At 44.5% G+C, this 15,603-nt stretch overlaps 1 protein-coding gene across 1 annotated transcript in view; it reads right to left on the reverse strand.

Annotated features, from left to right (window-relative positions):
- Positions 1-15,247, reverse strand: part of PTPN20 (protein tyrosine phosphatase non-receptor type 20) — a 30,895-nt gene extending 15,648 nt beyond the window's left edge. The window contains exons 1-5 of the mRNA XM_054983810.1: positions 15,177-15,247; positions 10,385-10,470; positions 6,213-6,262; positions 2,536-2,630; positions 889-1,037 (exon numbers count right to left, since the gene is read on the reverse strand). Of these exons, the coding sequence (XP_054839785.1) occupies positions 889-1,037; positions 2,536-2,630; positions 6,213-6,262; positions 10,385-10,396 (306 nt within the window). The 5' untranslated portion in view covers positions 10,397-10,470; positions 15,177-15,247. The remainder of the gene's footprint in view (positions 1-888; positions 1,038-2,535; positions 2,631-6,212; positions 6,263-10,384; positions 10,471-15,176) is intronic.
- Positions 15,248-15,603: the final 356 nt, after the last annotated feature.

Below are 15,603 nucleotides of genomic sequence, written 5' to 3' on the forward strand. Positions count from 1 at the left end.
AAGTCGATACTGATGTTTTTTTCCCGAAATCTTTCAGTATGGGGTGATGTGTCTGTGTTTGCCACCATTTATTTAAATGCCCTGAGAAGGATTCCTCTGTTTTGTAGAATATGGGGTGGGTGTGAGGGTGGGGAATCATGCTAATGAGAGAGAAAGGGGGATATCTGCTAGCAGAAAGCGTGGTGTTTGTGACAACACCATTCCTTGATCCAAGACGCTATCTTAGGCTGCTCCGAGTTAATCATAAGCAAAGTCGCTTCAGGGCTTATTTCTTTAGAATTTTTCTATGCTGCCTCTTCAGAGGCCCACTCGAGGCAGCTCACAATTTAAAAACACCGTAAAAAAAGGACAAGCCATTCAAAAAACGAATTAGAAGGACAAAAGGGAATTCAAAAATCAAAGAAGGAACCTCAGTATTAAATCCTGCTAATTCAAAGCTGGACTCTGTCTTGTCCCCTGGTTTACCCGCTTAAGAGTCCCTCTCCCCAATATCAAAAAGAGTCCAGTAGCACCTTTAAGACTAACCAATTTTATTTTATTGTAGCATAAGCTTTCGAGAATCAAGTTCTCTTCATCAGATGCCTGATTAGATGAAGAGAACTTGATTCTCGAAAGCTTATGCTACAATAAAATAAAATTGGTTAGTCTTAAAGGTGCTACTGGACTCTTTTTGATTTTGCTACTACAGACTAACACGGCTAACTCCTCTCCCCAATTATATGGATAAAAGAGAAAGGGAGTCAAAGGCTTATGTATGGTTTGGATCCATGCATAAAGCCGCTGGCTAAGAAAGGTGAAATGGAGGATACTGTTTATGCTTATTTCTGCTGCTACAACAAAGTTCAGGCTCATGAAAGCAAAAGGTTTTTTTTGGGGGGGGGGACTTACAACAAACTCTTTCAGCATTTCTTGATGTTCAATCTGTTTCTGAAGATTTTGGATAAGAAGTCCAATATGCTGCTGCAGGCCGTTTTTTCTGTGTGTTGGCTTAATGTGTGCCAGCTGCATCAGTTCTTCTTCAGTGACAAGGGTTACGCCTGTTGAATTGACCCAAAGAGACAGGTTGGGTAGACTGGAAAGCTGTTTTCATTATCTCACAGAATTTTAGAGACTGCTATCTAAGCCTCAGCATGGAGCAAGGGATGGTCGGAAAGGGGTGCTCTGGCCACTAGCACTTGTAGTGGCTTTCCGACTAGACGGGCACTCGGAGGCTTTGGTAAAAGTGATGCCTAACATGAGTTAACATGCCAATTGACCTGTAGGTTGTTAAACACAGAGTTGCAATTGCTTTATGTTATATATGAACAGGGACAGATCGAGGAGGGGCAGGGGGTAGTCTGTCCCTGGTGCTGCCAGGGAGGGGGCGCCGGGAGCAGCTGCCAGCTGCCGGGAGTGTGTGGGCGGCAGCGTGGGCAGCCTTGCAGGACAGGCAAAAGGCAGCGCAGGGGGCTGCAAGGCCGCCTGCACCATTCGCCTGCGGGGAGGCGAATGGCGCGGGCGGTTTTCCAGCCCTGCACGCTGCCTCCACCGCTCCACCCTGTGTGATGATGTCACCGAAATTACATCATCACGCAGCGCCCCCCCCCACAGCACCGAGGGGTCAGACTAGGGTTGCCCGGGGCACCAGCAACCCTAGATCCAGCCCTGTATATGAAGGATATCTTCATCTATATTTTTTCACTGTGATGCCTAGAAGGATGCCCCTCCCCGTCCCACATGCAATTTTCATTCCTTTCCCTCTTGAAATTGAAGATCAGCAATCACCAGAGTTGCAAGTAAGCCGTAAAGTGACCTGTTTTCTCTTAAATAAAGTCAAAGGTAGGGTTGCCCAACATGCTCAGCATCTGTTTAGGGTCAGGAAGAACACAAAGGAAGCTGCCTTATCCTGAATCAGACCATCAGTCCGTCAAGGTCAGTATTGTCTACTTAGATCGGAAGAGGCAATTGGGGGGGAGGGGGAGGGTGCAACCAAAACCACCCTCCCCTCCCCCCCTAATTGCCTCTTCTCTCTCCTCCCCTCCCCCCCTCCTCTTCTATATTTGACCAGTCTCTGTATCATGCATCTGACGAAGAGAACTTGATTCTCGAAAGCTTATGCTACAATAAAATTGGTTAGTCTTTAAGGTGCCACTGGACTCTTTTTGATTTTGCTGCCACAGACTAACACGGCTAACTCCTCTGGATCTTAGATCGGAAGCAGATCTGCAGAGTCTTAGGTAGAGATCTCCTACTTGATCCTTTTAACTGGAGGTGTGGGAGAGTTGAACCTGGGGCCTTCTGCACGCTAACGAGATTCTCTTCCACCGAGCCACGGCTCCTCCCTGTTCTGCCCTGGTCTGTTTTGCTTTCTCCTGTACAGGCACGAGCCTCTGGTGAATTAGCAGAGCGAGAACATCCACAAGCCCAAACACCACATCCTCTAGAGGCAAGTGTCTCATGCCTGCCGCTGTTGTGCTTTTAGAGAAGAGCGGAATTCCAAAGATGCCGAAAGGTCAAGGCGGGTGTATATTAACTAAACGATGCACGCATCATTACCTCTGGGCATAGCAGAAAGCCTCTTGGCTATGGCTTCATCTTCATTTAGACACGATTCCACGATTTGTTTTTCATTGCTGTGTTTTTTCTGCGGGCTTTAAAACAACAGCATCATTCACTTCACACTCAGTCCTGGGTGTGGCGGGCAGCCGCTATCAGCAATGCAATTTCGGTGTAATCCCACACTTGCTCTTAGGCAAGAGAACAAAACAGTCTCTAAGCAAATGTTGCCATTTCTCCCTCTCGGTTACAGAGTTCTCTTAATTGCATGACAAGGGGTGCTGCTTAAGTACCACTTGAACCAGCAGGCTGTCGACCACAGTTCCTACCAGGGGTGGACAAGACAAGGGCAATCCCTCACAGGAACGCAGCACGAGAGCCCCTGCGTAGTTCAGATTAGTGGGATTAATAGCTTAATTTTACAGATATACTGGGCTCCCATGACACACTGAATATGTCAAGCTACCTTATACTGAATTAACATTACTTAACATCAGGGCTTTTTTTCTGGGGAAAGAGGTGGTGGAACTCAGTGGGTGGCCCTCGGAGAAAATGGTCACATGGCTGGTGGCCCCACCCCCTGATCTCCAGACAGAGGGGAGTTGAGATTGCCCTCTGTTAGTGGCGTGGAGGGCAATCTCAACTCCCCTCTGTCTGGAGATCAGGGGGCGGGGCCACCAGCCATGTGACCATTTTCAAGAGGTTCCGGAACTCCACGGAGGGCAATCTAAACTCCCCTCTGTCTGGAGATCAGGGGCGGGGCCACCAGCCATGTGACCATTTTCAAGAGGTTCCGGAACTCCACGGAGGGCAATCTAGACTCCCCTCTGTCTGGAGATCAGGAGGCGTGGCCACCAGCCATGTGACCATTTTCAAGAGGTTTTGGAACTCCGTTCCACTGCATTCCAGCTGAAAAAAAACCCTGCTTAATATTCATCAACGTTAACACACTGTCTCAGCCAGGTCTTAACATTCCTTGCTCACTACAGTTGCCTAATAAATTAATTACTTCAATTATACCTCTGTAGCTTACTCTTGCACCTGCTTATCTCATTTCACCCAGCACCAGGTTTTAGCATCTAACAACAATTGGGAGCATCTCACACACCCTAAGTCATTGGCAAGTTCAGGACTTATCTCATTACAGCTGCTAATGTTTGGCACTTCCCACTTCTATGCATGTCTCTTTGCTCTAAGCAAGCTGATTATATTTTGCATTATGACCTCTGCATCTTGACTCCACCTAGCCCTTCTCTGCAACACCCTTGCCACCTTCTGACATGAATAGAAGGGCTGATGGATCTTCTTCCTTATTTGTATCTGAGAAAGTGAGGTTTGACTCGTGAAAGCTTACACCCTGAAATGGCTAAACTTACATCTCTGCTTAGGGAAAGTCACTGGACAAATATATTATTACCTAGAAGCCCCTTACTGACTTTTTGCGGGAAACAGAGAGAAATGAATTAATGATTTGCATGTTTGAAGACTAAGATTTGAGGAAATATGTTTTAGAGGGAAAAGAGAGATATGTTTAATTAAGAGTCAAGGTATACTATACTATACTATACTATACTATACTATACTATACTATACTATACTATACTGTACTGTACTGTACTGTACTGTACTGTACTGTACTGTACTGTACTGTACTGTACTGTACTGTACTGTACTGTACTGTTGAATATATGTATATCTTTTCACAGAGAAAATTGGTACCTATTCCTAATCTCATTTTTTTTCTTTTTATCCCTATTTCTTCTCCTTTTTCCTATCTTTTTTCTTTCCTTTTTTCTCTCTTTTTTCCTTTCCTTTTTAAAATCGGTGTTTTTCACATTTACTTGGAAAAACTTTTTAATAAAAATCCTATTTAAAAAAGAAGGCTTATACTCTGGAAAATGGTTGTTGGTATCTAAGGTGCTACTGGACTCTAATTTTGTTTTACAAAGGATTCATAATTCGATTTCTCATTTACGTAACACCAAGTTCACGGGGCAGAAGGCAAAGACCTTGTTCTCTGCTGCTCCAGTGGACATGACTAGTTCTACAAAAGCTTCTAGAAAGACAGAATACAGTCGAACTTTAGGAGAATTTCCTAAGACTGCAAGTGGTTTGACAATAGAGCCAACTTGTGACTCACACACTCTGGAGATCTTTGAGATGTGGCAGAGCCATCAGTCAGAGGTGCCTTTGGTTTATCTGCAATGAGCAGAGGTTGGACTGGATGGCCCCTTCCAGATTCAGGAATTTAGGGAGAGTAAACTAATTCACATGTTATCATAGAGCCAAGCTACAAGTGATGCCTGACACAGGTTGGACACTTGTCAGCTTCCCTCAAGTTTTGATGGGAAATGTAGGTGTCCTGGTCTTGCAGCTTGGCTCTCCATTTAATTGAAGTTTACAGAGCAGCAGTCTAAAGGAGGGAGAACATGCGGTTGGGAGGGGATTGCAGGCACCGGGCTGTCGCTGGGCGTCCCCCTTCCCCTCCACTGGGTGTGTGTGGGTTTCCGTAAACTTCAATTAAATGGAGAGCCAAGCTGCAAGACCAGGACGCCTACATTTCCCATCAGAACTTGAGGGAAGCTGACAAGTGTCCAACCCGTCTCAGGCATCACTTGTAGCTTGGCACTTATTGTAACACTCACCACAAATCCCTCTCAGCTCCATGCTGCAGGGGTGGGGGTGGGGGTATGCCCATGGCCCCGGAGCAAGTTCATGGATGGGTCTCTTTGTCATCACGTCATAACAGTTATATTAATCTTTTCTGGGCTTGGATTCAGTGCTGGCAGCACAGGTGCCTTAATCCCACTGTTCCTCAACATAAAACTCTACTGCAAAAGCAGCCACAAGCATTTCCATTTTACTAATGGATACTGGGTGGGAAGAAGTCATAACAACAATATTCAATTGATATACCGATCTTCAGGACAACTTAACACCCACTCAGAGTTGTTTACAAAGTATGTTATTATATCCCCAAAACCAGGGCTTTTTTTCTGGGAAAAGAGGTGGTGGAACTCAGTGGGTTGCCAGCACAGGGGGCAACTCTTGGCAGGAGGTGGTGGCCCTGGGACCACATGCGCGCGCACAAAGTGCACGCACACTCTCAGGACCAATGATGTCACGTTGGGTCAGCTAGAACAAGGGGGGAGTTTTTAAAAGTTTAAATCGCCCTTGGTGAAAATGGTCACATGGCTAGTGGCCCCACCTCCTGATCTCCAGAAAGAGCAGAGTTTAGACTGCCCTCCGCGCCGCTCCATTTTCAAGAGGTTCCGGAACTCCGTTCTACAGTGTTCCAGCTGCAAAAAAGCCCTGCCCAAAACAATCAAGTATGGCTTTTGTGTCCCCTGAAGGAACCACTCACTGATGCACAAACATGAATCATAAATTCTTCACAGACACTCTGCAGCCTCTCTCATTATCTGCCTGTGTGGGGAAGGAGTTCGGAAGCAAGCGATTCATCTAAGTACTAGAATGCTCTGTGTAGAGCTGGGAATGTCCCTAGCATCTTTACAGCCTTTGTTGGTCAAGTCCCAGAGAATTTTCCAGGCTCAACCTGGGAAAGTTGTCAAGCCTTTTCTTGAAAACCAGCCACAATGACAAAACCGACCACCCTTCTACAAATGGAAGTAACTCAGACCTCCCCCTATGCATAAACTGTTACTCTAAAACCATACCTTTCAAAGCACCCAGATCCATGAGGGGAGGCATTTTTACAGTCCGATTCCTAGAAGAACAAACACAGACAGTGAGCAATCAAACAAACAGGAAGGCACTTGGAACCCATTAAACGTACTTCCTTTTTGTATAATACTTTCTGTTTTATTGATAAGATTAAAAGCCCAATAAAAAGGGCAGAGAAAAGAAAAAGAAATAAAAAAGAGAGAGAAAAAGAAAAGAAAAAAAGAAAAGAAAAAACAAAGAAAAATAATATATATTTCATTTTCCATTTTCTCTATCATATCTCTGTCATTTCTTTCTCTATCATATGTCATACCTATCATATTTCATACATTATATTTGTAGTTCTGATACCTCCAAAATTTACTTTTTCATTACTGCCCCCCTTCTATTTATTTTCCCCAAATTTATCTTAGAAATCAAATCCACAAATCATCAGTTCATTTTTTCTCGTCACGCAGAAAGTCAATAAGGAGTTTCCAATTAACCATAAAGATAGACAACCTTTTACCCTTGATCAGGTACTTCCCATATATGTTTGCAGGCCACCATGATGGGCCATTCAGAACTTTCCCTCCAGTAGAAAGGACCTTTCATTGCTTATAACATTTTTATCCCATCCTTTCTTCAAAAACTTAAACAGTATGCACATGCCCTGGCAACTACCCTATGCAGAAGGTCAGGCTGAGAAGGAGTGGCTAAGCCAAGGGAGGTACGTGGCAGAGTAGGTGGAGATTTGAACTTAGATCTCATAGGTCATAGTAGAACATTGCTTGTGGACAAAAAGAGCTGTGTTCACCAAGGCACAGCTACAACTGTGCACCTCACAATATTTTTCTTATATATATATATTTTATTTTATTTTGTCAAAGGAAAAAAAGGATACAAAAGGAAAAAGGGGGGAGGGAAAAGTTAATACGGTCAAGAAGATTTTGCGACTTTTCGCTACAAGAATTCTTAGACTACAGAGTGCACAAAAACTTCATCTTTTTCAATATTTATCTACATAGCAATGAAGATTGCAACTGTTAAGTCCCATGACTATATATTATTCCTCTATACTACACATACTTAACGCCTCCCACCTCCTTCTCCACACTTAGTAATAAAAATTAATAATCAAAAAGGAAAAACCCATTCCGTTATTACCACAATATTTTATCTTACCTCTTTATATAACTAATTAATACAGCAATCCTCTCTACTTATCCCTAGCTTTATCAGTGTTTCCATATCTACAAACTATTTTAGCAATTATATATTCAATTATATATTCATTCATTTCCCCCCTTGTCAGACTATAACCTCTTGTAAACTATATACAATAAGTCAGTATATGATCTTATTCCAGTTTGTAAAACTGCAACATCTTATTTATTCTATTCTTTATAAGCAAAATAATCCCCCCATTTCTCTTCAAATTCTCTTATCGGTCTTCTATTTATATAACTCGTCAATTTTGCCATCACTGCATATTCTGCCATCTTGTTTTTCCAGATTTCCTTGGCTGGGCATTCATCTTCTTTCCCTTTGCTTGCAAATGCCACTCTTGCCGCCGTCAACAAATATCTGAATAATTCATGTAATGTTTTATCAATATTTTCTGGTATTATTCCCAACAACATAGTCTGGGGTTGCACCTCACAATATTTTTAAAGATTTAATTAACGTTATTTTTAGTTTCCCTCAACATTCCTGTGGAAAGTTTACCTCAACTTTATCCTTGAATCGCTTTGACATTAATTGTGACCACTTCTTAAAGAGGCATGAAAAAGTATGTACAATCTTTTCTCAATGTCATGCAGTGTTTTCTTACTATCACACAGAACCTATGGCCTACCTGTCATTGAGGTAGTCAACTTTTGCCTGGACTGTATTATATATCTAATATCTAAGCATGGTCCCCGTGTGGATTTTTAAAAATCCACAAGGGGAGAACACAGGGTTAGGGTAGATCTTTATGCAAATCCAAGAAAGAATTCCATTTGCAGAAAAATACAAAATTTTGGAACTTAGAAACTATGTTTTTGTGTGTGCAGTTCCCACAAACATAAAACAGTTCCTTCACAGCCAAGGCATCTCAACTCATGAGATCTCAACTGCTATTTTATATTGTCAAGGCACAATATCACAACAAGCTATGTAAGCAGTCGGCCTGGCCTCCGCCATCTTTAATAGCCATTTAATATGGCTACCTGTGATATTAAATGTCACTAGGCCCCTGGATTAATATGGCAGTTTGGATTGCAGCCAGGGGAATTCCAGCTAACAGGTGCTGAGTCTTGCCCAGGAGACCCAGGCATGAATGGAATGTTGCATGTAAATGCGGAGAGACTTAGCAGTGATTCGTTTTGCAGTCTCCCCAGCCCCTAAAGGAATCCGGTGCAACAAAGGTCTCGCAGAGTCACCCCCACTTAACGCAATTCCTTTCCCTCCTTCCATGATGAAATCTCCTGTTCATGATTGAGGAGAGAATGAGCTAGCATTAATAAGAATTTATAATTCATTCCTGTGCAGGTACATTCCCCAACTAAATTCATCAAATTAGCTCTGGTGGACTTCACTGTCCTTTTGTGCAGAGCCAGGACAAGTTTTGCATTCTCTTTCACATGCCCCAGCAGCTACCAATCAAGGTACTCCCAGGAACTGACTGTTGGAGTCTTTGTTCAACAGCTAGGTGGGCTATCCCACCTCAGGGAACATTTACCCTATAAAAGTAGTGCCCTGGTCCCATTCAAATTGTGCACACTTATTGGATCTGAAGTGCTGCTCCCTTGAGGTTGTTCCAAGCCTCTTGCTCTCCTGGCCAAGAACACTGGCGTTTGAAGCTGCCCTCTTCCCCGTGGACTGGACTACTCTTCAGGATAGGTAGATATACTTTGCCCTCCCTCACTCTATTCCAAGCTCCCTCACTCTATTCTGCCTAGCTTCCTAGGACTCTTGTGTGTGTATGTAACCATTTTTACTACTTAGCCTGTGTGTATGTGCATGCATTTTCCTCTTTCAATAAAATATTGCTCTTTGATATTTAAGCACCAGCCTCGTTTCCTATTTTGGGAACGGACCCCGTAGACATTGATGAAAAAGATCCTGTAGTTACTGGCCTCTCGTATAGCTGTCTTCCTTGCTTGCTAATTCCCCCACAATTCTATTACTCGCAAGAAGACCAATTTCGGTAACAGCTATGGGGGGGTGTTGCTTTGTGAACTGTGTGGTGGCAGCAGCAGCAACAACAAGGAGGAGAGTAGGGGGAGGGAAAGGAGGAACAGAACCAGTGCTGTAGGAGGAAAGCTGGGAACAGAGCAAGGGGACAGGAAATAGTCCCAGATCCAGAGCAGGGAAGAAGTGGGAACAAGATGAAATAGACATGGAGAAAAGACTGGGTCAGTGGGTGGGGGAAGAAAAAGTCTGGGGCAGGTAAGCAGAGCTAGAGCAAACAGTAGAGTTGCCAAGCTCTGGGTGGGGCCTGGGGATCTCCCAGAATTACAACTGACCTCTAGACAACAGAGATCTGGTCCCCTGGAGAAAATGGCAGTTTTGAAGCTTGGACTCTATGGCATTATACCCCGCTGAACTCCCTCCCTTCCCCAAATTTCACCTTCTACATGCTCCACTAACAAATCTCTAGGGATTTCCCAAACTACAGCTGGCAAACCTAGCAATGGCAGGTAAATTGGGGAAGTGGAGCTGGAGCAAGAGAATAGGAAGTAGGGAGGGATGGGGTTGCACTTTCTGCCCAAATCCTTTGCGGCTTTCCCTCTTGTCACTTCAGAACAGGGACGGAAAAGAAATTTTCAGGTTCTGCTCCAAACATATTGTTTCAGATAGGTTCACATCTTTTGAGCCACTAGAGAGATCCTCAACCATTGAACATATTTGACTCCCAGACAAAGTTTGAGAGTAAAACTAATGTCTTTTGTGATATTTGATTTCTTCTTTTTTAAAAAAAGATTGGCTTTCTTTGTGACCTACATGGTGCATCCTGGTAGGTGTTTTTGTTGTGACAGTGGCCAGTTTTGTTTGCCATCTGTCAAGGGTCGAAGTGTCACCAAGTCTGCTCCCCGTGTCTGCAACAGTATTTAAAAACGATTCCACCAAGCTTTATTGTACAATCACAGATACCATACATTAGCCCAGCCCGACAAAAGAAGTTTCTTACAAACCTCACCTGGTTGTTCATTTGACTGGATTCTTCACGGCCTTGTAAAGTGAAGTCTGGGTGGGCGCCTAGGACTTTCTGGCCACCGCATCCATCTAGACACAAGAACCAATAATGAGCAAATGTCAGTGACTTCTGGAAGGATGAAAGGAGACTCCTCTGTTTAAGCCCTTACTATGGCAATCCCTCCCCTCCTTTAAGCTACCCAGGTTTGCAAGCTACAACTGAAAATAAAGCAGCACGCTGTAATGTCAGGATGAAAAAAATAAAATAAAACCGCTCCCCTTGAATGTGCTCAATTCGGTAAGGGACAAGAGACACATTTTCTACCAAGGAAGATAAATGAAGAAAGCAAGCAACATATGTACTGAGGTTCTCCAATCAATGTTGACAAAGCAGGTTTGAAACAAAGAGCAAAGAATATTGACTTGAACATTCGCTTGCTAAGGCATCAATATATGTGGTTTGTTAAATGACAACCATTCTTCTTGGATCTTCTGACTCCTACAGCTTCTAAAAGGAAGCTCTTCCTAGTATTGCCACCGCCCCACAAGAGAGTCAGCCTAGTCCCTCAAAAAGTGTTTAACTTAGCAGACCTCTTTCTTTGGCATGGATGCAATGCCAGCACCCAGGGGGGGTATCTTCTGCACCCCCACAGATTGGCCAGATGTGACCTCTTCTGCACTACAACATCCTTGACAATTGCCTTACTGACTGCCACAGTCCCTAATAGAACCTTTCTCCCTAAGCCTCTGTGATGTCACACAAGCTCTGGCTTACTCATCCCTCTCAAAGATCACATATGATGGGGAGAGGCTATTTCTTGGAAACCCAAAAAAACATAGCCCAATGTGTTCTTTCAGGATAACAATATCTCATTAAGTTAGCTCTCTGGGCAGTTTACATTTTCTTTTTTAAAGTTTAAAAACAGTTAACATTCACAACTTCATAGATACACGAATCAGAGAATTAAGTCTTTATGATCTGGAACTAGCCTTGGGATTGCCTGTTCCTTCCTTAGAGAACTCTGGTTTCCTTTAAATATCCTGGGGCAAGAATGTGTCCCCCATAACTGGAGCTTGCCTGATACTATCTATGGGGATAAGAGGGCCAGTTTTGTTATAACAAAGAAAAGAAAGAACAGGATTAGAACCAGCTAGTTAGCTGACTAGAGCTTTGCAGCTGACTCCGCTGCCCACTTCTGTGTTGCCTCCACAAATAATTACTAGAGATGGGCACGAACCAAAAAAAAAAAAAATGAACCATGCGGTTCGTGGTTCATCGCATTTCACGAACCATGAACCACAAACTTTCATGAACCTGCCCCCGGTTTCCAAACCTGTTCGTTTGGTTCATGAAAATGTCACACCCAGGTCAGCAAATCATCACTTCCGGGTCAGCAGAAGGTCTGCAGGAAGTCCATCCCCTGTTGCCTAGGAAACTGATTGATTGGCACCAGGCTGTCTGCAGTGACAAACCAAAAAATGAACCAAACTAATCAGCCTGAAGTTTGTGGCGATTCGTTAGAAATGGGCTCTGATGAACTGCTGGTTCACGAACCATGAACCGCCCTGGTTCGTCATGAACTTTGGTTTGTATTTCGGTTCATGCCCATCTCTAGTAATTACCAGCAGAAGACCAGCCAGTCACTTGTGTTAGAGAAAAGCATTCTTTAGGCTTCTCTTTGCTGCTTGTTCCAATAGATGTGAACCTGCCTTCAATAAAGTAAACTTTCTTTTTTCTATTACCTTTGCCTCACATGCTTTCCTGTGTTTCCCACACGTGTTTCATGGCTGCACAACTCTGCTATATAAAAAATAGTTTCCAACAATTGCCAGCAAAAGACAAGCACAAACCCCAGCTCTTGCCCGAGATATGAGCCAAGGGGCTCTTAACCTGTGGCTCTTGCCTGGTGACACTTAGGGAAGAATTTTGGACTACTTCATACCACAACAGGATCAGAAGGCTGAAGATTGGGGACAGACTATCCTATCCTGCCTGTGACACACCAATGGGCAGCAGGCTGCTGCTGGTTGGATTTTGTATTATGTGTTTTGAATGACTGCATCAAAGAAAGGGAGAAGAGGTGCCACAATTGAGGTGCTGGTGGGCAGAGGGAGGTGTGGTGGAGGGAAAATGGGCCAGATGAGGGGAAGGAGTTCTCATCAGTTTATAACCATTCCCCTTCCCAGTCCTTCTCCCAAATGAGGAGACCCTGGTGATCTTGCTGATCACCCATCAAGTGCTGCTGCTGAATTCCAGGTTGATTTAAAATATCCAGTATCCAGGATACTGGATGAGGAGGCCTGACCTCAGAAATCTGGATGGGTGAAAAGAGAGGGATGGCTCTCTCCAAACACTGTCCCAGGGGCCTCCTGGTACAGTATCAGCCTAGGCTTAGTGGGTAAGAAGAGGTAGTGGCTGTGGTCTACTGGGCCTCTGTGGTGCTCACTATTGGGCCTCTTGTTAACCAGAGCCACAATTTTGAGCGTTATGTACCTGGTGCTTGGGACTTGGAACGGAATAAGGATTCTGCTGGTGTATCACTCACTCCACTATCCAACTATCTCCCTGCCTGAGCTGATTGAGGGAGACTTGGGTTTAGCATTGAGGACCCCAAGATTTGTCATCCTTGGGAAATTCAGTGGCTGTGCTGAGGATGTCCTGATGAGGCAATTCAGGACTTCATGGCTGCCATGACAACCATGGGGGTTGTCCCAGAACATTCCCACTCCTTCTCTTGAAGCCAATTGAGTGACTTGAGGTCAGACTCAGCACCACTCTCTCAGCACCACCCATCCCACAGGGTAATTGTTGGAGGGATAATAATAACACACTTTGTAAACTTCTCTTAGTGGGCGTCAAGTTGTCCTGAAGGGGCAACTTTTAAAAATATTATTATTATTATTATTAGATTTATCCAAAACACAACAAACAATAAGCAGAGGTCACATGTTATTATTGATTGGCCTTGCTAAGCTGATACAAGTTTCCACCGGAGACCTAAGTATCAACCAGATATTGGCGTGTTGTTGTTGATGATGTTATTCCAGTCCCTACTCAGTGAGCAAGACATATATTTGATTGGGTTTTCTCTGGGAGAAAAATGGAGGGATTTTCCGTGCTGCTCAGTTCATGGACTGTCCACTACCTGGTAAGGTTTACACTGATGGGCATCATGAACCTTTGCGGGGGGCTGGATAGAATGGTCCGCCCCAGGAAGTTGATGGATCCAGATGGTTTCCTGCCTCTCTCAGGGACTCCTTGATCAGCAAGGTTGTTGCTCCTGTCAAAGCCCTGGCTGAACTGTGAAATATGGAGATGAAGTGGGTTGTGAACATGACAGTTCCAGAGCACCCTCTTCCCTCCTTGTGGCACTTAGAACGGTCCTTGGTTTACTGGGGAGCTTGGAGTGATAAAGTGGTTGTGCAGACAGGGGGAGCATAAAGTACAGATACAGCTGTGAGATGTGTTACACAGGTAGTCGCTTGTGAAGCAACAGGGACTGTCTGGGCAATCAAGGGCAAGCAGTAGCAGAAGGATTCCCTTCTCCCCAGTGCTACTCATGTAATAAAATGAAGATAGCTCAGCACATAGGAACAGGAAAGGTGGTGCAATTCATGTCATAAGCACTCCTGCATGCGTGGGTTACAGGCTGAGGGTCTCCCAGTGGAAGCCTTCTTGTTCCACACTGTTTGCATATCAGTGGTGGCACAGGCCAGGAATGCAAAGACAAATCCAGCCACATGATGCTGACCATGAATATTAAGATACCTTGTACAGTCATCCCCTTCACCCCACATGCCAAAGGGTTTCGCAGAAGAAAGAAGATAGGAGAGGCAAGTTGCTGTGCCTCTGTTTCTCAGTAATCCTCCTGAGTCAAATGTCTGAGAGCCAAGCTACAAGTGACGCCTGACACAGGTTGGACACTTGTCAGCTTCCCTCAAGTTTTGATGGGAAATGTAGGCATCCTGGTCTTGCAGCTGTAATGGAGAGCCAAGCCGTAAAACCAGGACGCCTACATTTCCCATCAAAACTTGAGGGAAGCTGACAAGTGTCCAACCTGTGTCAGGCGTCACTTGTAGCTTGGCTCTGAGAGGAAAGAAGGAAAGCAGAGCAGCTTTTCCTTCCCTGTAGGACTGGATATGGCCTTCTGAAAAAGTCTTTTTGGGCTTCTTAAATTGTACTTTCACTAGTAAAGAGCCAGAACAAAGAACCCCAAGACTATCTTTGCTTTTATATAGATTCTTGGTCAACATTACCATTTTCACATATGAGCAGGGGTTTTTTTCTGGGAAAAGAGGTGGCGGAACTCAGTGGGTTGCCCTCAGAGAAAATGGTCACATGGCCGGTGGCCCCACCCCCTGATCTCCAGACAGAGGGGAGTTTAGATTGCCCTCCGTGCCGCTCCAGCGGCGTGGAGGGCAATCTCAACTCCCCTCTGTCTGGAGATCGGGGGGCGGGGCCACCAGCCATGTGACCATTTTCAAGAGATTCCGGAACTCCGTTCCACCATGTTCCTGCTGAAAAAAAGCCCTGCATATGAGTATTCACCTCCAAGAATCACACCCCCATGGGAAGTATAAACATAAGAAGACTTTATGATGTACTAGTATATTTTCTTGAGAGTCAGATTTATCAAGAAACATCAGAGTACCAGTTCCTCTCCAACAACGCCATGATTTGCAGGAGCGCTCTTTTAAGTAGAAACCACAGAAAAGGAAGTGGCCATTTCACTGGGACAAATGAGGAAACGTGCACAATACTACTTGTCATTTGAAGGATACACCCTCGGGCTTACCCAGCAGTGTCGATTCATTCTGTAATGGATATTCATCCCACTGGCTACCCGAGGAAGCCCAGTTAAGCGCTGTACTCCGGCAAACAGTCAGTTGTACCAAACCATGAGCTTTGCGCAAAATGTCTATCACTGTATTGCGTGTTAGCCCAGACACAAGGTGCCCGTTCACCTGGAAGTAACACAAAAATACATGGTTTTGGTCTCACATTGGACTTGTGGTTTTTGTAGTGGTTTTTTTTTTTGGTGGGCTTGCTTTGCCTTGTTTTATGCAGATCACCTGCAGAACCTTGACTCAGGGAACTGGAGAGAGAGCTGCGAAACTGGTCGTGAGCGAGAAAACGTGGAATGTGGATTCGGGACTCCGGCTCCCTGCACTCGATGGGGCAGTGCTTACACTGGCCCCAAGAGTTAGGCGCCTCAGGGTGAT

This window comes from Eublepharis macularius, chromosome 6 (assembly GCF_028583425.1).
Source record: "Eublepharis macularius isolate TG4126 chromosome 6, MPM_Emac_v1.0, whole genome shotgun sequence".
Taxonomy (NCBI): Eukaryota; Metazoa; Chordata; class Lepidosauria; order Squamata; family Eublepharidae; genus Eublepharis; species Eublepharis macularius.